Genomic DNA, 23,122 nt, shown 5'->3' on the forward strand with positions numbered 1-23,122 from the left:
CAAGTACTAAATAGTACTATAGCAATCTACAATATCATATTTGCTTCATAAATACCAGTATTTTTAGACAATGCAGCCGTATCAACTCAAATAATTTATTGTTAGAAAACATTAGAAATGTTACAACAACGTTAAGATATCATGTCCTAAATATATAATGAAAACTACAATAACCATGTCATAAATAGCCTATTTGACCAATACGAAAAATGTTAATACAAAAACATATAACACACTAATTCAATTAAATTGAATTAACACACTAAAAGTCAATTCTGAAGAACTCTTCTATCGCATACACACATTTTTTTGATTAACAAGTCTTTCAACCCTCAAACCTTTCTTTCAACCCGTAACTATCAATGTGGAATCAATTTAGGGTGAAAAGCATGTTCCACAAGCGAAAGCTCACTGGAAAGATTTTATCTACTTTTACGGCAACAGGGTGGGGAACAGGGGACCACTTATCGACTGAGTTCACTTATTGGTCAAGTCCTATGTTCACTCATTGGCTAAGTTCAATTATTGCATTATTGACTGTTGTTTTTGCTTAGAATTCCTCGTGGTAGCTCATGCGGTCAGATCTATTTTTCCTCTCAGCTCCGGATATACTGTTGTTCTTCTGTCTCTATTATTTTTCTTTTCTTTCTTCTGTATGTTTCATTTTTCGGATTTCTCTTCTAAAAATATTTCCATTTTGTACCTAATCCCCAACATTTCCTTTTATCAGGCCTACATAGCTTATTAGTTTTAAATACTACAACCTAATTGTGCTATATGTAAATTGTAGTATGACAACTTTAATTCATTAGGATGTATGATTATCCTAGAAGGTACCGAAGTATCCGAATTATATCAAAGACTCAGATTAGATAAGAGTAACGAACGCTGATTAATTCATTGTTTGGATGACTGGATGACCGTCTCGACAATGACCAGGTATAAGATTCTCTATAGTTTGTGTAAAATAAGTTGAGACTTAGCCCTCCTTCCGAAGAAATCGCAGGGTTGCCAAATCGTGTAAAATTGCAACTTTCTCAAATTTCCAATTCAACGTGAGAATTGGATGTAGAATATCATCCCCGATATCCAAGTAGCACTAAAAAAGCTTCAAGGTAAAAGGATTAAAAGGAAATTTAACTTTTATGATAAAATTGGAAACATCGCGAAGATTTGTTTTTCTTTTGAATATCACTTCTCTCAGAATCATGGGGCGTCGTAATGCGTAATAATTTTATATCAAATTAACGGGGAGAATGTCTCCTTTCTATTGGTGTCTGGATCATTTTTATCCGACTTATAGTTATTTTTTAATAATTAATGATTAAGTTCGTCAATATCGAGACATTTCGAGCAGAAAACATGACATTTTCGACATGCTAGAAACTTTTTTGTTTCAAAAGATAAGTAAGTGGTGAAAACGAGAAAGTTTTTCACAAATAATTGAAATTATTTTTCCAATTGTCAAAAGTAGTCGGAAGATCGTACTTTGGTCTCCAAGTAATTTTAAAGTTAGGAGAGCGGCTGCATGGTATGCAATGTGTACCAAATTGTATGCTGAAGGCTGGCAATTTACAATATATTTGACTGATAATCCTTTTACCCTGAAGCTTTTTTAGTGCTACTAGGATATCGGGGATGATATTCTACATCCAATTCTCATGTTGAATTGGAAATTTGAGAAAGTTGCAATTTTACACGATTTGGCAACCCTGTAATTTCTTCGGATGGAGGGCCAAGTCTCAACTTATTTTACACAAACTATAATAGGTGAACAGGTCTGAAACTCACTTCACGGTGGTTCAAACCCTGAAATCTCATTCGCCCATAATTTTTTACATGCACAACTGAGTTTCTTTTGCACTTATGTGTACACCCTTAAGCACAAAAGTATATTGATATGCAAAGTTTTCTGCGAACTTAACTCCCATAATAGAGGTATAAAGATATTATTGATGATTGATTTATTGCCTTTATTAATGACAGAGTTAGGACTCCATGTCTTCTCTGCCACACAACCCTATACAAGATATAGGAGAAATACAAGGATAATAAATAAAGATCCCATACTATCATAGGGACTTGGGAGAAATATTAGAGAGACTTCTATCCTGATTAATTTGGATTCGAAATAATTGCCAGAGAATACAAAATGATTACAAAAATTTGAAATAGGTACTCTACATACACAATTATTCAATTTTAATAAATTTTAGCAGTCAGCCTATAATTTTTATTCAGCAGTGTAGAGTTTATGGATCTATTCATCAACTGAACGGTTCGTGAAATTATTCTTCACATCTATGAAGCCATATTTATTTTTAATGGAAGGTTTGTCTGGAATTAGAGGTATAGTGATTTGATTAATAGAGAATTCTGGAGCTTGATAACAATGTGCAGTACAATGATAACTGCTCAACAAGAAACATTTTGTAAATTGTTGTTGTTTAATAATCTAATGGAACGCAAAATAAGACCTATCTAGATGAACATTATCACTTGGCAGTATTAATCGTACTTCAACAAGGGGGTGCGTGAGGAGTGAAGGGGACGCATCCCTTTCTACCGTGTACTGAAACCACCCTTGTTTATTTAGATTTCATAATACACGAATCAAATACATGATCAGAAAACGACCAACAGGCCTAGCCCAAAACTGTTCCCTTTCCAAATTATGATAGAAAAACGAAACAGAGACGAGAGAAACGAGACGTTTTCGTTTAAAAGGAAGGTTATGTTTATCGCTGTTACCTGTCAAAATACCAAATAAATAAATAATTACAACTATCAATTACAATTATAATTACAATTATCTGAGCAACTTTTATCTTACTAGCGCGACCACGTAGTCATCCGCTTCCTCATTTTAAAGTTAGTTGTATGAGGTACCATAGAGAAACAATAGCGTAAGCTATTGTTGCTCTATGGAGGTACCTACCTAATGAATATAAATTTTCAGCTGAGGATGATGTCCAAACATCTAGCCTTTGCGACTTTGAGCTCTAGCCTTTTGCGACGGTAATGAAACAGATGGTAATGAGAGACAAGTGAACCTACAGCTTTATGTGGGTTCCTAACCACCGGGACGTGATTTCATACTCAAAAAATGATATATTTGGAATAGTTAGGCTCTTAAAGTTGTCATCCTTACGAAGGGAATAGCAGTAGCTTGGAGCCTGCACCACTTATCTTATCGATAGCTTATCAGCGCGACCACGAAACCAAATCGCTTCTACAAAATCGAATCTACATTTTCACTATAAATATTAGATTTTATATTACGTTATCGCAATTTTTCCTTTGTTGTATTTTTATTTAATAATTTTGTTTACTTTTGATTTACCATTCCTTATTTTAATTCGTCGTTAATTCAATTTTTATCGTTCTCCCTTTACAAATTGCAACATTCACAATTTCACCGTTGTCTAGTCAGTTTTATGATTTTTTAAACTTCAAATTGTAATATTTCCAACTTGAAGAGTTTTTAACGAATTATTATCAACAAATTTTTCTATTCCCATTTGTCCAATGCTAATTGAAGTATGATTACAAATAGTTTTGCTTTGCCTCATAATAATCTTCGCCGCATCCTTCACATCCTTTCCTCTCTCTTGATAGATTTTGTTTTATGAAATATTGACACGTTTGTAAGTGTAAACATTCAGTCAGCTGAGCTCAGTTTTAGTCAGTTTCTTGGTTAGAATTAATACGGAAATCGATCAAAATTTTCAAGTTATTCTATATTTTCTCCAAAAAATGTTATTATAATTGATCAAAAGAACAATCCGTATACAAATTGCATTCATTTTATATTTTAACAGAAATGCAGCTCTTGCAAAATGAAAAAGTTCAGATTTCCCGAGTATGAAAAAAGGTAAACATAGCCTATATTGTAGATACAACTTAGAATATTTCTAACGTTATTTATTTGAAAAATTGTTGGAAGCTAACGATAAGTATTTATTCATACAATACATTGTTGGAGAGTTATAAGCCTTAAGAGCACAAATTGGATAATAACCTGTTATTTCAACAATTTTACATTTTTAAGAGCGAATATCTTGAAAATGTTGGAAATATTACAAAACCCACAAAACAAAAATTGTAAAGAATTTATACAGCTTTATTTATGAATATTTAGTTATGTCGGATGGACACGTTAAGCCGTCAGTCACGGCTGCCTAAAAGCAGTCGTTAGGTCATGTCAGAGGCCCTGAAATTGATCAGTTGCGACCTGAAAACTCTGACACCAGACCTGAGCCAGCCAGGTCACTCGATATTATTATTATTATCCTTCTAAATCGAATGGTCGATGCTTCTATTCGGGTGAGAAACAGTTCTCGAACAATATTGTCGTAGGCTTATTTTAACAATATTGATAGTATCTGTAAGGTTAAATGTAAGAATACAGAATAACAATAGTAATCATGAGATGAATGTATTAAAAATAGGTCATTCATTTAGGGACATTCTGTACTGGAAAAAACGTATTGGAGGAACATGAGTTTCATGATTCGAATTTTCCTTCAAAATCAGACTTGTTATGGTCAATGTTTTTATTCGAGTGAGAGGCAATTCTGGAACAATTGCGAATTTGTCGTGCGACACTGTTAAACAAGAGCGCAATATTATGTAGAATAGTGTGACTGCAATGCGGAACCCGATCGGGCCTACGAAATCGAATCGAAGCAATACGCCGACAGCGAGTAGAGTGCAGAAAGCGGAGTAGGCTTTTGAACGTCAATTACAGACAAATGCCAGCCTGAGAGCCTGTGAGAGCCCACGCTAGACGGACAGGGCACGGGGTCATGACTCATTATAAGCAGTTAGTTACCTCTACCTCTTTGGTGCCCGCTCATTCGGTTGTAGCATCGCAATTAGCCAAGCGCAGCCTCTTCCATTCATTCGAGTCAGTGAGATTTGCCCTTCTGGCTGCATCGCTATGTCCGTGGGCAAGGTCAGTTCTCTGAGATGGTTGAAGCCACAGAGAAGGAGGATAGGAACCCTTTTACTATGTGTTGAAACCAGCAAAATAGATAAATAAAAGGTATAACGCTCGTCATTTGATCAGAGCTTTATATGAACAATTTTATTTTGCGTGACGTCAAACTTTCCGGGTTCCAATCTCTTAAAGATGTTTTCTCATTGCCTTTTTTCCAATCGTTTGATAATGGCATTATAGATATTTTTTTATTTATTCAATAGAGACAAAAACACAAGATCATAAAATGATTGGAAATGAGAAAACAGGCTTATAGTCCTTACCATTCCATTCCCAAATTCTGATTAAAATTAGAACAAAGGAGGATATGATTCCTCAGCATTTTCAAACACAAATAATATTCTTGGTTTCAGAATAATACAAAAAAATATGAATAATTGAGAATGTAGAATATATAGCCGAAACATGTTGTGAGTAAACAATTTTAAAAAGGGTACATAGATATCTATTTTTATTTATGTTTTCTCATGTGTATTATTATTATTATTCATGTAGTCTATGATATGGATAATTTGCATTGCTAATAATATAAATGATGTTCCCATAATCATTATGAAGAGAAGCTCCTCAATTACTCATATACCTCTCAATTCGCTCAATAATACCGCTCAATATTTGAGAGATGCCTCGCACCATTTCGTCTACGGTGCCAGAAACTAACCCAGCTGACCTAGTTTGAACAGTCGGAAACTGGATTGTGAGCGAAAAACTCAAGGAAAAATGGAAGATTAGGAGATAATAGTGATTGTCCCATCCCCTCATCGCTAGCGAACAGGATAATTGTCTATGCTAACAATGCCATTAAAAATCTATATAATTGAAAATTAAATAAATTTTACATTTCCTCAATTTTTTGTATGTATTTTAGTTAAGTGCCGTAGCATATACTTATTTATTTTTTGTAAAGCTTTTTTGTATTTTGTTTTTGAGGAATAAATTATCCATTCCTCCATTATGAAGTCTTTATTATCCTTTTTGTTATTATCCTCTTCTTGTCAAGAAGTTTTCCTTATTGGTATTTGGAATATGTAGGTTTATTTCTCAGTGATTATAATAATAATCAGCCTGTTGATTTGACACTAATTTTCGTTTTGTCATTTTTGCAGACTTCCAACTATTCTTGTCCAGGAGCTCAAGGAAAACTCACTGGATAGGCCTACTTTATGCGCATCCGAAAACCCCTGCAAGGTAAGATCGAGGAGTCAATCTTCTCAGAATGTTCAAGAAATTCTAGACTATGGCTGGATCCCACAAATCAGTCTCAGTGTACATGACCGACCGGTACAGTATAAATATCATTATCATGAGTTTTACTGGCTTTTCATACTCGCTCTGCCGGGCTGAGTAGGAATACCCATTAGATCTCATGACAATAATATTTCCACTTCACCGGACACTGATACCATAGAAAAAATATAGCATAAGAAGATATGCCATGGTATAGGACGTTTATGTTCCAATTCTTAATGTTAAGTTCATTTGATTGTCCAAGTACAGTAGTAGTTCTTTTTTGTGAAGCTATGTGATGCTGGTAGTCTCTCATATACTGGCTTATACACTTATACAATACAGCAAGGTTTTAGATGAATTTACATAACATAAACTAAGAAAACATTATTGAACTGTACAATGGTATGAAAAATGCAATTGGAATAACTATACAAGATAATATTGTAATAAGATAATATTGCTTTTTCATACCATTGTACAGTTCAATAATTGTTTTCTTAGTTTATGTTATGTAAATTCATCTAAAACTTGCTGTATTGTAAGCTATTGTATAAGTGTATAAGCCAGTATATATTGTAATCTACATAAATAAAGTACTCAATCAAATATACTGTGCCGTTCTCTAACTCTCATACAAACAGAACAGAAGTCGACAGTAATCGGCTTGAGTTAACAAGAAATCGGCTTGAAACTTGGATCAAAAAAACAACCCATACCATGGGATATCTTCTTTTGCTATATTTTCTCTATGCTAATACGAATATGTGAGAGTCTAGCTTTAAGCGATTTTTATTCCGTAGCCTAATAATGAGTAGTTTAGCACCCGACGCTAACTGAAAATCACTAGAGTTGATAGAATCAGAAATACTGATATAAGACAGGTTTTATCGGTTGCTCCTCTGCATGAAAGAATTATTCAAAATAGACGCAACTGGTGCAGTCAATTGGATAGAATGCCACCTGGAAGAATGCCCCTTGAAGTCAAAAACTATAGACCTACAGGTAAAAGAGATGTAGGGAGACCAAGAAAGAGATGGGTACCGGAACAGGTTAATTAATAAACCTAATCCCTGAAGTGAAGATGACGCTAACTGAAAATAGCAATACTATCTGATGCTAACTCATAGAAATGAGTAATGAAGAAGTAATGAGAATCTCATAGACTCTCAAGTCCCATAGTAGTAACACAGTAGAGTTCATATACATCAACTCCAGACACTTGAAATGGAAAGAAATCTTCCAAAGAATATTTACTTAAAACTGACTGCATTAGTTACTAGGAAAGAATTTATGTTATTTAATAGTAGTTCTGTGAACAGTAGACCTCGCGCTCAGTGAGTTACATTGACCTGTTGTTATGTTTTTTCAAAAATTAATTAATAATTTATCAATTAAAAATGACTAGAAAAAATCCTAAATAAACATAGAGCTTTCTGTCCTATATCGTACCGTGACGTGTCGTCCCGGAATGTGAGTGTGAGCGCTGTTATGAGGTCTGGCTGCAACTGTCTACGACGTTGATGGAAAGATACAATTCTCAAGATGTTCGATTTTTTTGAACGGGTAGTATTATAGTCAACTGTCTACTAACGTTAATGGAAAGATACATTTTCAAGATGTTTCGATGTTTTTGTACGGGTAGTATTATAGTCCACTAGACAGCTGATTTATGATGAATAATACTATAGTCTGATTTTTACGGTAATATTGGCGTATGAAGGAGGCTCCTTTTTCCTTTTATATTATCCTTGAAATGCAAAAATGCAAAATTTCCAAAAACCTTGTGTATACGTCGACGCGCAATTTAAAAAGGAACATACCTGTCAAATTTCATGAAAATCTATTACCGCGTTTCGCCGTAAATGCGCAACATAAAAAAATATATAAACATTCAAAAATTAAGAGAAATGCCAAACCGTCGACTTGAATCTTAGACCTCACTTCGCTCGGTCAATAAGGAATTGTAAGGACTTGCTATGCTGACAACTTGAAGTGAATTTCAGTATGATTACTACCGAAGCCTATCCAACCATGATTAGTTTGTTGAGTGTTCAGGCATGATATGATATTTAACAAGAACAGAAATATAAGATTTTCTTTTCCCCCTTTCTATTCAATAAGAATGTTAACCAGGCAACAAAGTAATCTATTACATTTTCTAACCAGAAAAGACAAAAATCTATCAATCCAATTTGCAACATCGCCTACACGACTGCGAACAATTCTTGAATAGAATGAAACCCTCGTAGCAAGCAAAAAACTTACGTAATTCGAGCGACTAAAATCAATAGAGGGGTGAGAACGCTACTTGAAAAAGCGCTTCACTCAAGTGTCGAGTTTTAAGTAGCAACTCAGCAACTGCTGGTACCTTAACTACTGATAGCATTGCCCCACTAACCCCTTATTCATGAATGAACGGCTGTATCGTACGAGAGAGGTTTGCCACCTTCAAACCCCCACCCCCCAATCCGGCCGATCATGCTTCACGTCTCACGCCACATCATGCCACCAAGAATCGACCAATCGCGTGCTTCGAACATCGTACGACTCCTGGAATTCGATCGCTCCACACTTCTCTCTCTTCAACGACCGTCATGCTAAAGTACAAAAAGTAAGAGTTCTCGTACCGTAACGGATCCAAAATAAATCATCGCAGCAAACATAAATAAAATAAAACAAAAAATCTTTCTGAGTTTTTCTTGAACTTTATAGAAACAACTTGTCTCTGACTGGATACATTAATACAATAACAAAAGAAAGATTATTAGGATTCCATAAACAAACAGATAAAGAGTTTGTTATTTTCTTAGAAACTACTTTGGAGAAAGATAGGAGAATAGCGTTGCATATTCTATGCCTTACTACAATCTTCTATAGAAGATAGCTGATACCTTGTTAAAATTATTAATTATTATTTTATTCGTCCAGATATATTCATTTAAAATACTCATTTCTCAATGATTTTATAATGAATTTTCATAATTGAGATTGAATATTATGTTAATAAATTATATCTTTAAATTGTTAAAACACGATCAGTAATGATGCAGGGTTAGGAAAGGATAGCACTATCTGCTTTGTCGAATGATAGACAATGATAGCAACACCGATGTTGATCAAATATTACCATTATAACATGGACCTCACTAAAGTGTTCTTGAACTTTATTGAAACAACTTGTTATAATTGAGATAAAATATTTGTAATTAATTATATTTCTAAATTGTTTAAACACGATCTGGCAATGATGCAGAGTTGGGAAAGGATAGCACTATCTGAATTGTCGAATGATAGACAAGGATAGCAACACCGATGTTAGTCAAATACTGCCATTATTTCACTATAGTTCTTCTTGAACTCTATTGAAACAATTTGTCTCTGATACATGAATTCAAAAACAAAAGCAAGATGACCAAGATTCCATAAACAACAAGCAGATAAAGATTTTGTACACTTCTCATGTTGAGACAGGAAATCTTACAAAAACCTTACGGTCATTTCATTGTTATCAATTTTACAGATATTGTGCTTGGAAGATTTCCAGGACTAATCTGTATTCGATCCTCAATAGCTATCAAACCTCGCGAGAAGACTTCAGAAACACTATTGAAATCAGAAACCTTCAATCCAAAATGTCACATCTTCTAAAACTAAATCAGTCCTTATGATAGTAAAGTTTATAAGTAACGAAACTCTCAACATCTGAGACTCGATCATCCAAGTCCACTTGTGGAAGAGAGCACAATAATGTATGTCTACAGTTCAGGCTGAATTGTCATTTAAAAAAAAAGTGAATTAATTTTGGACTATACAAAGCTTAGTGGACTGCGCAATTTATTTTCCCGTATATCCCATCAGAATATTCTATTCAAAGAGTAATTTATAAGAAGAGAAACATCTAAGAAAATCATCAGTATAGAATGCATTTGCCTGTCGAGATGAATTTAGAGACTGTAAAGACAATTTTATCATTAAAATGTGCTCTTAGTATCTTCCGTGCGTGATCTGATATGAAGGTATTCAACAATTTAGCCCTAGTTTTGCACCTAATTGGTAACAATTGATGCCCACTCGTTTCTTATATCACTTGTCAATGAACAAACTTTGCACAATGCTTTAACGACCTCCTTCGTCGTTATGCTAAGATCAGATTTCAATGCAATTAGCCTTTAGTAACATTTTGATTCAGTTTTCAGTTTATGAAATTTCACTTCATCCCTATATTTTGTGGGAAGAAATTTCATAATAAATCTACTTCATTATAATACTTACTATTTTTGTTAACTAATGATATAATTTCGAGAAGAATGTGTTTCAATATTTATACCGACGATTGATGTATTTTGGAAAAATAATGGTCTATTCCGTCCATTTGTCCATGATATTCTTCAATAAGTAAGTACAGATACTGTTGATGGTGAGATATTGTGATACCTATCCATAATGGGTTGTTGTCAAAATATCACTTACTTATTTAAAAAAATCACAAACATGTTTCATGGATGACACCATTGGTATTGAAACATATTTGTGATTTTTAAAATAAATAAGTTATATTTTGACAACAACCCAGTGTTTTCAATACGTAACTATTTGAAAATATGATTTCCAACTACCGGTATGACATTTTCTCGTTTAAAGAATGCTAAATACACAACTTTTGAAACATTGAAAAGATGGATTTCAAATTGGGCTCGATATCTTGATTTGGTGCCGATATATATCCGTTTTATGAAACCCTTGCAGTTTCCAACTTGTTGGAGGAGGAGGGCTTCAAGGGGGGAAGCAAGTGGGGTGATGATTATGTCTGTGGTTCCAGGCTATGGATGTCATATGTAAACCAACAACCAGCAAAAATACAGCTTTCCGTTACAGTAATTTGTATCAATAATTATTAATTAGTAACAATAATTAGTAATTTTTATCAATGAAGACATTAATGGGATACAAATTACTGTAAGGGAAAGCTGTATGTTTGCTGGTTTTTGGTTTTCATAGTACATCCATAGCCTGGAACCACATCCATAATCATCACCCCACTTGCTTCCCCCCTTGAAGCCCTCCTCCTCCAATAAGTTGAAAACTGCAAGGGTTTTGTAAAACAGATATATCTCGGCTCCAAATCAAGATATCGAGAATGAAATCAGATATTATATAAAATCAGATATAATATTTTGAATGAAATCAGAGAGATTATTCACCTATGGCTATGATCACATTACAAAATGATCAAAAAAAGGTCAGCAGTTTTTCAAAACAGGGAAACTCGCCGATAGAGTTGTATCCAATAGAATTCTGCTAATGAAATCAGAGAGATTACTTCACCTATGATCACATTACTTCATTTCAACTATTACATTTCTAATTATTTCATCCTATTATATTATTATTATTTCATCATATTACTCCAACTAAAGGTCTCACTACTGAGGAGCCATTATCGCACTAGGTCACCGTTCTCGCTCTACGAAGCTACAACTTCAATTATTAATGTATTAATGATAGAATAGGTCATATTTTTGTTCCTAGTGAGGTTCAAAATAGTTTCTGCTCCCCTCTTCTTTCATGATCGATACTTTCATCAACTGCTCGGTGGATTGTCATTTTCCTTGTCAGTAGACTTTAGAACTCGATTGGTGAGAGGTGGGAATAGTACTCTATTGATGAGATTTAGTACCATATTCGTGAGTTGTTAGTTTAGTACCTACTCTATTGGTGAGAGGTGGGAATAGTACTCTATTAATGAGATTTAGTAGTCTTACCATATTCGTGAGTGGTTAGTTTAGTACTCTATTGGTGACTGGTGAGTTTAGTACTCTATTGATGAGATTAAGTACTCTATTGGTGAGTTTAGTACTCTATTGATGAGATTAAGTACTCTATTGGTGAGTTTAGTACTCTATTGATGAGATTAAGTACTCTATTGGTGAGTTTAGTACTCTATTGATGAGTTTAGTACTCTATTGGTGAGTTGTAAGGGAAGGCAGTCTTTCTACTTGGACATTCATTCATTCTTTTACACCAGCCGACAAGACAACCTGACTGTTATTTGGAATTCGTTTTTATAATATACACAAAAAAATGAATTATTGTCTGACATCGCTAAGAAATGTTTGCATTAGCTCAACCAGAAGCAACCCTCCTTTTAGTAAGTAGTTTCAAGTTATCAAATAATATATTATTAAAAGTAGTGTATCAATACTTTCAGGACTAACTCTCGTTGCGTCTGAATACGATTTTCTGTTCATACTGAATAAAAAGATTAGAAGATGTTTAACCACAGATTTATTAAAAACGAGATACCGGTTTCGAATGTTACACCATTATCAATCACTGTTAAACTAAAACTACTGGTAGAAAGCAGAAGTATTAGGCTAGGCGCACACCAGTTAGTCAAGACAAGACACGTTTAGTCACAATACTTCACATAACTGCTTGAGATGCAGCTCACACTGATTACTCATTGCAATTAGACATGTCTTCATAAGCAACTATGTGTAGTATTGTGACTGAACGTGTCTGATCATGTCTTGTCTTGTCTTGTCTTGACTAACTGGTATGCGCCTAGCCTAACTCTTGTCGCGTCTAAATACGACTTTTTGTTCATACTGAATAAAAAGACTAGAAGTTGTGTAACCACAGATTTATTAAAAACGAGATACCGGTATCGGATGTTACACCATTATCAATCACTGTTAAACTAAAACTACTGGTAGAGAGTAGCAGTTTTATACTAACGGTCGAGCACTGCTATGGTGGAAGCCTTGACCTATCAAGGTGGACGCTTGCGATTGGCCTAGACAAGCCCCTCCCCAATTAGCGGTTCAGACGAAACCAAATGATGATCTACCTTAATTATGTCACTCACTTAACGCAATATCACCCTCACAACTACTCAGAAAATGATTTTGCTCAGTTGCAGTCGATATGATGGGTTTACAATATAAGAGCCCAAGTCAATAACTTGCATATACATCACAATAATAATAATACAATGTAGACTATGAATCATAAAAATAATAGACAAGCAAGAAAATAATACATAATAAGATTCCAATAATACATAAACTCTTAAATTAAAAATAACTCGTTTTCAAAGCCAGCAAAACCTAGGTTTGTGCGCTGGCATAGGTACATAGTACTACATTGATAGAGTTTGTAAGGGAAAATGTATAACAGGCCAGTAAGCTCGAGTAATTTTGACATTTTCTGAACCTTTTTCTTGTACAGAACAGACTTGATTCAGAAAAAGAGGAACTTTTCATTTCTAGAAAGAGGTCTTTTTAGATTCAACTATCCCATCTAATCTCCATTTTCAAGTGATAGCTGACACTGTGGAGTTGTAGAGAAGACTTGATACAAAAAATGTAGATTTTAATTTTGAATGGAGTGCACTATATTTTCACGATACAATACTGAAAATGTTTCTACAGGATTGATTCAACAGGATTATCAAATCACCTGTGAATAAACTGTTGGAATTTTTTATCTACTATTTTCCCTCAATTGTTTGAATTCGAAATACAATTATGAATGGAATTATTGGCCTCATGTTAGGGTATGTGAATTAGTAGGTTGAACCCTGTGAAAAATTCCCATCACTTATATACGTCTATATCGTCGGATTGGTTCAGGTTTAACGTAACTATCAAACCAGTACATTTCGGCCCGGTTGCACACAAAAACCGGTTAAATTTTAATCGTGAATAATATCACGAGAACCAAACAGAAAAGGCTTTTTCGAGAAGAAGGCTTCTCTGATTGGTTCTCGTGTTATTAATCTCGATTAAAATTTAACCGGATTTTGTGCAACTGTCACGTAGATATGAGTTTCAAGTCTCTACTATAATATGTACGGCCTGAAGATTACCAAATATTGGATTGATCATTGATTAATCACAAGGTTCCAAATCTTACTGTACGCCTTGACTAATTTGCTTTTGTACCGTTAAAATTGATTGAGGTTGTTCAAGCATGTAATTTGTTGAAGCCAGTCAGTCAGTTGTGAAAGTGCTGTATACTTCACTGTTGTTTTAGCTTTAAAATTCAATTCAATCCAATTTCAATTTATTTCTACATGAAATTACAAATTCGTACAATATAATTAAGTTGAAATAAAATAATAAATATAAAAATAAATTACATTACTATTTTGTTTTAAAATTGTAACAATATTGAAAAGTGGAATCCCCAAGAAGACTACCGTACCGTAAACTATTAATTATTTAAGATATAATTATATCTATAATAATAATAATTATCTATTAATTATTTGGGGAATGCAATCGCATTATTATAACTATCCTCATCGGCCGGCTCCATTCATTGTTATCTCTATAATCTTCAATTCTATCTAATACATGCTTCAATTCTAAGAAATACTTCATTATTCTCTCATTTTTTCAAAGGAATAAATTAATTCAGGCCTATATGAATTATACTTTCCTATTCAAAACTTTTCTCTTTTCGGAATCAAGGAAATGTGACATGTAGTTTGTTCGGAAATAATGCATTTTATTTTCTATGACTTTTCCTGTTTTAGATTGAAGTAGGAAGATAGACTGGAGATTATCCTTAATGGAGGAAATAAATAGATTCTCCTAAATCGTATCACAGTTTAACTATTTCAACACTCAGTCACAAATATTTCCAATTTATAAAGTGACTAATATTGTTCTTCGTATCGTATTAATGAATGAGAAAGATAGCACATACATAGGAAACATGTTTGACCCATCATAACGTCTGAATAACTGAATTGATTAACACGAAATTTTTCATAGAGATTCTGAATCCAGCGAGCATGTTTAAAGACCTATTATATGAGCAAAAACCCGTCATCTGAATTATACAGAATAGATTAAATCGAAATTTTTCATGAAGATTCTGAATTTACCGAGGATGATTATAGGCCTATTATGTGAGCAGAATAGAATAGAATAGAATATTTTTCTTTGTTCAATACAGTACAGTCATATGGATCACAACTATACAATTGAACATTGTCAAGTAGGTACAAAAAATCTCTTCAATATTTAATATAGGTATTACATAGAAATATAGATATAGCAAACACCCGTCATCGATTTACTCAAAATATCGGGGCACAGAGCTTCGCTCGTTATTTTTATTTATTGATAAACAGAACACAATTCTCTAAAATGATCGTGTTTATATCAATTTCACAGCTGGCTGTACGTCATCTTATGGATTTCGGGGATGCGATATTTTGATTTTTCACATACTCACTCACTCACTCACTTTTTTACTATCCACAGCTGTTTCAGCCAAGGATGAATTATTTTAATGTCGTTCAGCGAGTTTTCCCAAGGATGAGACCTAGTGCAATCGAATCTTCATATCATAAACCTACTATGTACCAGATTTCGTGAAAATCGTTAGAGCCGTTTTCGAGATCAGTTAAACATAAATAACCAGATATAAAAATAGCCAGATATAAAAATGATATATAAATACAAAAATTGTTCGCTTAATATAATAGGATGACAGTTACAGCACACGTCCAAAACTTCACAGATATGAGTATCTATTAAAATATCACCAAACAGATAGGCTACACCAGATCTTGAACAGGAGGTCATCCTGATGAGATCTTTTCATCTTCATGGTAGGGTCGGAAACTTTTCAATCTCCCCTCGTACAAATATAACACAATTTGTTTTTGATTTTTAAAATAAGAATTATACAATTTATTTGTATTATTTATTTGTATTATTGAGTTAAACCATCGGTAATGATCACTTAGGCAAATGTGATATTTTTTTAAAGATTGAACATTCCAAGCTTGAGGATTTAAAACCAACATTCAATATTTTGACGGCATGTGATGAGTTTGACAGTTCAACAATGCTAGTTACATCAGATCCAAGCTCTATTATTCGAATGTCAATTGGCTCTATTCTTCACACTCCAAGATAGGCTTCACCAGTATCACTACTGCCACGCATCTGTCTACATGCTAGAAAAGGTTTTTCTGTTTTCTACACGTTGTGTTGTATTAAATCAATTTTTATACTAATCGTATTGGTGCAACAACACAAGTATTTTCTTCAATCTTTATTCGAGAATTTTCTACTCTTATCGTTCACCTCACAGAGCTTCTATCAATCGAGATGTTATGATTTTCGCTGCTAGTTGTGAGTTCAATTCGTCAATTTGGTTATTAATTCTTAGATTCTACAAATAGACCTAGGATTTCTTTTGTTACCATTCAAGCACAGATTATCAAATAAACTCACACTTTCTTTGAAAGAATAAAGCGTTTTTTCTTATTCTTTCAATTTATGGAGAAATATCACAACATTACCAGTCACCATCAACTCTCACCACCACCACCATAGATGACGGTCAAGTGCTGAACTGGAGGGTACCATCGATACCCCTTTTCATGTGAAAACATTACAGTAATAGCTCAATTATCGCATATTTTATCATATTTCCTTGCTTAATATTATTGTAGACTTCTGTATAAAAAAATATTTATCATGTTAATTTACTCTTACTGGTGATTATTTTTAACGCTAGAATGTGAGTTGAATTTTGTTCTGTTAAACTCATGAAAAAAAAGTGATTCTGAATATATAAATCTGAACCATACAATCAAATTAAACTTTCTTCTTTGTAAAAGACAAACAAATATCGCAGACTCTTGGTAATCTGTTTTAAAATTACTTCCGGAGGTTGAAATTGCATATTTCAAAAGTTTTCCAAACATGAGCATTTTTCGAGCAAATGATTTAATTGGGATGAAGAGTTGAATAAGAAAAGCAGATTGTTCCCATGTAAGTTCACCGTTTGTATGAAATGATGTAACATACTAGGTACTCGAGTGCTAATGAATCTTTGAATATCTTTACATAATTACATTCAATCAAGATAATTAATTCAGCATCTACATCTATCTCTTGTCACTGTAATGCTCTTTTCTAAGACGACAGTTCAATATCATCATGGTGTACAGTTCATTCTTTTTGCGGTTCAAATTCCAAAATCAAGTGGATAATCCATTTATTTTATTTTCAGTACTGTTGCAGTTTAAAATGCTAAAGGAGAAATGGAAGCGGGCTTGGGCATGGATAAACCAGGTGGAAGATTACTCTCCAGATGTATTCGTCAAGAGCCAGGTGAGCGAAAGAGTCTTAGATTGGAAATCCAACTACTGTGATGTAGAACCTAGGCCTATTTGTGGAGCAGTCTGTATTGTATACTGATCTGCGTAATTTATACTCGGTAGCACAAAGGTATGTTAACTTCTATCCCAATCAGAGAAGACTTCTTTCCAAAAAAAAAAAACACCTACTCTGATTGGTTCTCGTGGAATTTAAACATGATCTTGTGCATCCGAGCCTTGGTATCTTATTGTTTGTTCTATCATGCATACTATACAGGGTGTTTCAGAAGTAGCGACGAACTTTTTAGGGTATTGTTCCTGGATGATGGGCGACTACAAATGTCGTATTTTAAGTGTCCAAAACTCAGCGGTTATCCTTATAGCTGCCATATTGTTTTTTTCACTTAATAATTTTTATCTCAAGAACGAAATAATGTATTGATCTGAAATTTAGCATGAATATTTATGCTATAAAGACTCAACTTTAAAAAATAAAATGAAAAATTTTCGATGTAAATTTTCAAAATGGCGGCCATTTGAAATTTTTGATTGCAAATTTCACGAAAACCGTTCAGTTTAGAGAAAATTTACAAGAGACTAAAAAGTTAGTAAATTGTATCAAGATTTTAATGATAACTGCAAATTTCAGATCAATACATCATTTCGTTCTTGAGATAAAAATTCTTAAGTGAAAAAAACAAAATGGCTGGTGAAGGAAGGAATTGGCTTATTTATTATTATGTACTGAATACGAAACAAATGTTTGGTTAAATCATTACAGTTGTTAATACTTAATATTAGCACGAAACCAAATTATTATTATTTGTTACGTGAAGTCAAGAATCTGAGCACAGCTCAAGTGGCATGTAACATGGCATGAACATTCTAAGGAAAGTGTATGCATTTGTATCAACTCAAAGTGTAAAGACACTGCAACATTCCTCCTTAGTATAGGGACACGCTTTTACAAGTACATTAGTAATTGAAGACAAGAATAGCCTATGACTTCCACATAACTTATTCTTTCAGGCAGACAATTGAAGAGCTTGAGTCCCGAATAATATGGCACTTTTTCCAAAAGTGTCAGTCTGTGAGCCGGGTACTGATATACAGCTGAACTTTTCCCTCTTGTGCCATAACCATGGCAAACTAGATTTCTTTCAAATCTCTCCGAATTTTTGAAGACAAAATTACAGTGTGAAGGAAGTGCAATGCTGGGACCGTGAGAAACCTGTATTTTCTAAAATCGGGCCTACATGAATTGGATGGTCTCAAGCCCTCCAAAACACGAACAGATTTCTTTTGCATCTTAAAAAAACCAAAAAACTAATTCAATAATAATGTTTGCTTTTAACAGACCATTGCGGAGCACTGGTGATACCTGCTCGTTTGCAATTATTGATTCCCGATTCAAAAACACATTTGATCCTTCCTGGAACGTTCACTTTTGCTCTTTTCAACTATGGTTAATAAAATCAAGTCCAATTTCTGGCTTGTAAAAAGCCAATTGAAGAAGAAAAGAAAAATTCTCTAATAAGCTTTGAACTATAAAATTGAAACCGGTACAGTCCAATTTCTTGCTTCTACAAAAGCCAATTGAAGTAAAAAATCCATTCACATTGGAGTTGAAAAGACGAATACTCTTATAAGCTTTGAACTATAAAATTTAAACCGGTACAGTCCAATTTATGGCTTGTATAAAAGCCAATTGAAGTAAAAAATCCATTCACATTGGAGTTGAAAAGACGAATTCTCTAATAAGCTTTGAACTATAAAATTGAAACCGGTAATGTTTGTTTGTACAGTGGCAGTTGGGAGAGACAAGCACCATTTACCTAATCTACCGGTGGATGCTGGCAGGCACCTTCGTGTGCGGCCTGTTCGCATCGGTGCTGGACCTGGGCCGCGACCCGGTGCCTGGGGCGGCAGCCCGTGCAGCACCTGCTCCCTCGCACGACATCCAACACTACTTCAAGTGGCCCATCTACCTCACCAACTGGGGCTACACCGCCTGCACAGTGCAGGCAATCATGGCCACTGCGCATGTTACAAAGCACTATGCCAGGATGCGAATCAATCCTGGTCAGTATTCAATCAACTAGTGACAATCTTTTTGATCCAAGACTCTATAAACTATAGGTTTATCTTTTTTATCTCTTGTGTAATTCTGAATGAAATAAATAAACTATTATTATAATATAATTATACTATACTAATTATAATAGTATAATAGTGCATTCTGGTGACGTCAGCCACTACCTCTGTAAACAAAGCCATAGTGAATTCTGGTGACGTCAGCACAGGTAGGGCACCTACACCAATAAAAACACTAGCTGATATAGATCAGCTGAAATCAACAAATTTTCATTGGTGTAGGAGCCCTAACTCCCAAATTTAGATAAGGTTACAAATAGTCTGAAATAGGTTTAGCTATTTTGAACTATTGATCATGATTGAAGCTTAGTCATTAGTAATCAAATTTTAGTTACTTGTTTTTATTTCTATTATATTACATTCAATCGTTGCTATAATTTGTTTTGATAGATTATTCATATATTAGTATTATATATTATATATATATACATATATTAGATTATTCATATCAACTATTATTGTCAATAGCCTTTGGTATCAAGATTTTTATAAAATAAAAAACTAGAAAATAATTGACTATTAAAAAATGAGGCTTTCTGGATATGATCACTACCTCCGTAAACAAAGCCATAGTGAATAACAGGTGGTTAATGGTAACGTCAGCACAGGTAGGGCTCCTACATCAATAAAAATTTGTTGGTTTCAGCTGATCTATTTCAGCTAGTGTTTTTATTGCTGTAGGAGCCCTACCTGTGCTAAAGTTACCATTAACCACCTGTCATGCACTATGGCTTTGTTTACGGAGGTAGTGATCATATCCAGAAAGCCTCATTTTTTTAATAGTCAATTATTTTCAATTTTTTGGATGGAAATCTTGATACCAATGGCTATTGTCAATCAATAGTTGATATGAATAATCTATCAAAACAAATTATGACAACTGATTGAATGTAATGTAATAAAAATTAAAATAGTTTGACAAGTAACTAAAATTTGATTACTAATGACTAAACTTCAATCATGATCAATAGTTCAAAATAGCTCAACCTATTTCTGACTATGTGTAACCTTATCTAAATTTGGGAGAGAAATAGCACAAGGTTACCTTATTTTTTTAGTTTTTTCTCTCCCTATCATTTTTGATGATGTACTTATGTATGAATCAATAACAATATTTTGTACAGCCTCCAACTGCTGAGAATGAAGCAATAATTGTACCGAATTTACTATTTATATGTTTAATTTTGTATTTTTAGAATAACATTCACATATTCCTCAGTGTCCAATAGATGAGTTTTTAATCCGGCACTTTTTTCTACAGGTGCTGGAATGGAAAAAATGAAAACCAGCTACAAGCTCTACTGGGTTATACATTCAGTGGCAGTTATTTGCTCAGTTGTCATCACCACAATATACTGGTCAGCAGTATATAGACCAGGTAGTGGTAGAAACATATAATTTATATCATTATTTTTTATTAATACTATTACCTAATATTGTTTATATTTTCAACTAATTATTCATTATTTTTTAAAACCATTATTTATTATATCAACTATTTTATTTACAACTACTAATTTCCACACTAGAAATGTTAGCACTTGAACTCCCCCTTGACCATTCTAACAATACCAAACTTTTTCATTGGCATCACAGACTGTACGACTTTTCGGCAGATTACAAAGTGCAGAGTACAGTCATTTGTTAATTAATTATATTTCCACATTGTAAGAAAACGTTGCAGAGCTAGAAAAAATGGCGCTGAAACAACGAACAAAAATTACAATCGTTTGTTAATTAATTATATTTCCACATTGTAAGAAAACGTTGCAGAGCTAGAAAAAATGGCGCTGAAACAACGAACAAAAAGTACAGTCGTTTGTTAATTAATTATATTTCTACATTGTAAGGAAACAATGCAGAGCTAGAAATATGGCGCTATCTGCTTTGAAGAAAATAGACAATGACAGCAACACCAATGTTAATCAAATACTGAGATACGTGGACCACAGGATTAACAATGTTAATCAAATACTTGGACCTCACTATAGACTACTTGTGTATCAGCCTGCATCGTATATGCGATGCTGTGAGAATGTACTAACTGAACGGCACAACGTCCCACTTGTTTCAGTTTGTCTGGAATAGGAACTCGCAGATCTGATATCTTACAGATCTGAGGCATTTCCACTTGATCTTGTAACAATAATAGCGGGCGATTCAAATGCTCATAGATAGATAGATGTATTTAGATAGATAGATAAATTTATTGATAATTGTTACAAGGCTGTTGCCTATGGTAACATTTACAAAAATTGACAGTAAAATTAAATAAAACTTGAGAGATCAATAAGCTCATAGGTCTCTGGAAAAAGTAACACGTTGAAATACCAAAATATTTAAAACATTTGTTGCAGAAACCGACTCGATAGACGTAGTGAACCTGACCGTGCATGTGTTCAACTCAGTACTAATGGTGCTCGACTTGTGGGTGGTGGCCCATCCTTTCAAACTGTTCCACTTCTACTGGGCGTTCATTCTCGGAGCCGTCTATTCTGTATTCAGCTACATATACTTCCTTGCTGGAGGTACAAACAGGTACGAATGGATTCGACTCAAAATTAAAGCCTTTTGAAACAACTGAATGTGTTGCCCAAACCTTCATTAAAAGCCCCAGAATTTTTCTCAAGTACAGCTACATTATATACTTCTTTGCTGGAGGTACAAACAGGTAGGAATCGATTCGACTCAAAATTAAAAGCTTTTGAAACTACTGAATGGGTTCCAAGCCTACATTGAAAGCACCAGAATTTCTCAAGGTCCAATAGTGAGATTATTGTTTCAAAGTCAGTGGATATCATAGATCATACTTGTCACGTTTCCTTCTCCACCGCCTTCTAGAGTAGAAAGTAACAAGGTCTATAAACCTTGGAAAGGTATTTATAGACCTTGGAAAGTAGTAACTCAAGTAATACCGGTTTATCTAATCTAATATAAATTGTTGATTCTTGTTAATAATGATCAATTATGTCTCAAAAAATATATTAATTGAGAAAATATATAATTAAATAATATATTCTCGTACTTCATGTAAAGTATTTGTAAAGTATGTAAAGTATTCACTATGTGATATATAAATACTTTTTTTTTGCTGAGGGTGATACCTACATGAGCTCTACGTTTGTGCGTTAGTAATGAGAGATGAGTTGACCTACAGTTTTAGGTGGGTTCCGAACCAACGGCAAGTGATTTTTCAACTCATGAATCATATACAGAGGAGTAGGCTCAAGCGGTCACCTTTCCAACGGAAGTAGCAGGCACATGATTCTTGACTCATCTGAGCGACCACTGATTCAAACCGCTTCATTAATTGAGATAGGAGAGCATCGTTGCCAATTCTGTGCCTTTTATAGAGGATAGCTAATACCGGTATATATATGATGTAATGTTGACTGTTCATTGTTGTTTAGTTAAGAATAATCAATTCTTTTTCATTTGTCAATAATCTATATTTTCGATGATTGAATAATACATTTTCATAATTGAGATTGAATATTTTTTTGTTTAATCATATTTCTAAATTGTTAAAAAACGATGTGGCAACGTTGCGGAGCTAGTAAAAGATAGCGCTCTCTGCTTTGTCGAATGACAGACAACGGTAACAA

The 23,122-nt window shown here is 33.8% G+C and overlaps 1 protein-coding gene across 2 annotated transcripts in view; it reads left to right on the forward strand.

Moving 5' to 3' along the window:
• LOC120348740 (protein rolling stone-like) overlaps window positions 1-23,122 on the forward strand; it is a 29,569-nt gene that overhangs the window by 1,862 nt on the left and 4,585 nt on the right. Inside the window, exons 2-6 of one of the 2 annotated variants that reach the window (XM_039420646.1) lie at window positions 6,109-6,190; window positions 17,276-17,376; window positions 19,169-19,445; window positions 20,779-20,898; window positions 21,875-22,055. In XM_039420646.1, coding sequence (XP_039276580.1) covers window positions 6,166-6,190; window positions 17,276-17,376; window positions 19,169-19,445; window positions 20,779-20,898; window positions 21,875-22,055 — 704 coding nt within the window. In that variant the 5' untranslated portion in view covers window positions 6,109-6,165. The remainder of the gene's footprint in view (window positions 1-6,108; window positions 6,191-17,275; window positions 17,377-19,168; window positions 19,446-20,778; window positions 20,899-21,874; window positions 22,056-23,122) is intronic. The other variant, XM_039420647.1, reaches the window with a different exon arrangement.

The sequence above is a fragment of the Nilaparvata lugens genome, chromosome 2 (genome assembly GCF_014356525.2).
Source record: "Nilaparvata lugens isolate BPH chromosome 2, ASM1435652v1, whole genome shotgun sequence".
Taxonomy (NCBI): domain Eukaryota; kingdom Metazoa; phylum Arthropoda; class Insecta; order Hemiptera; family Delphacidae; genus Nilaparvata; species Nilaparvata lugens.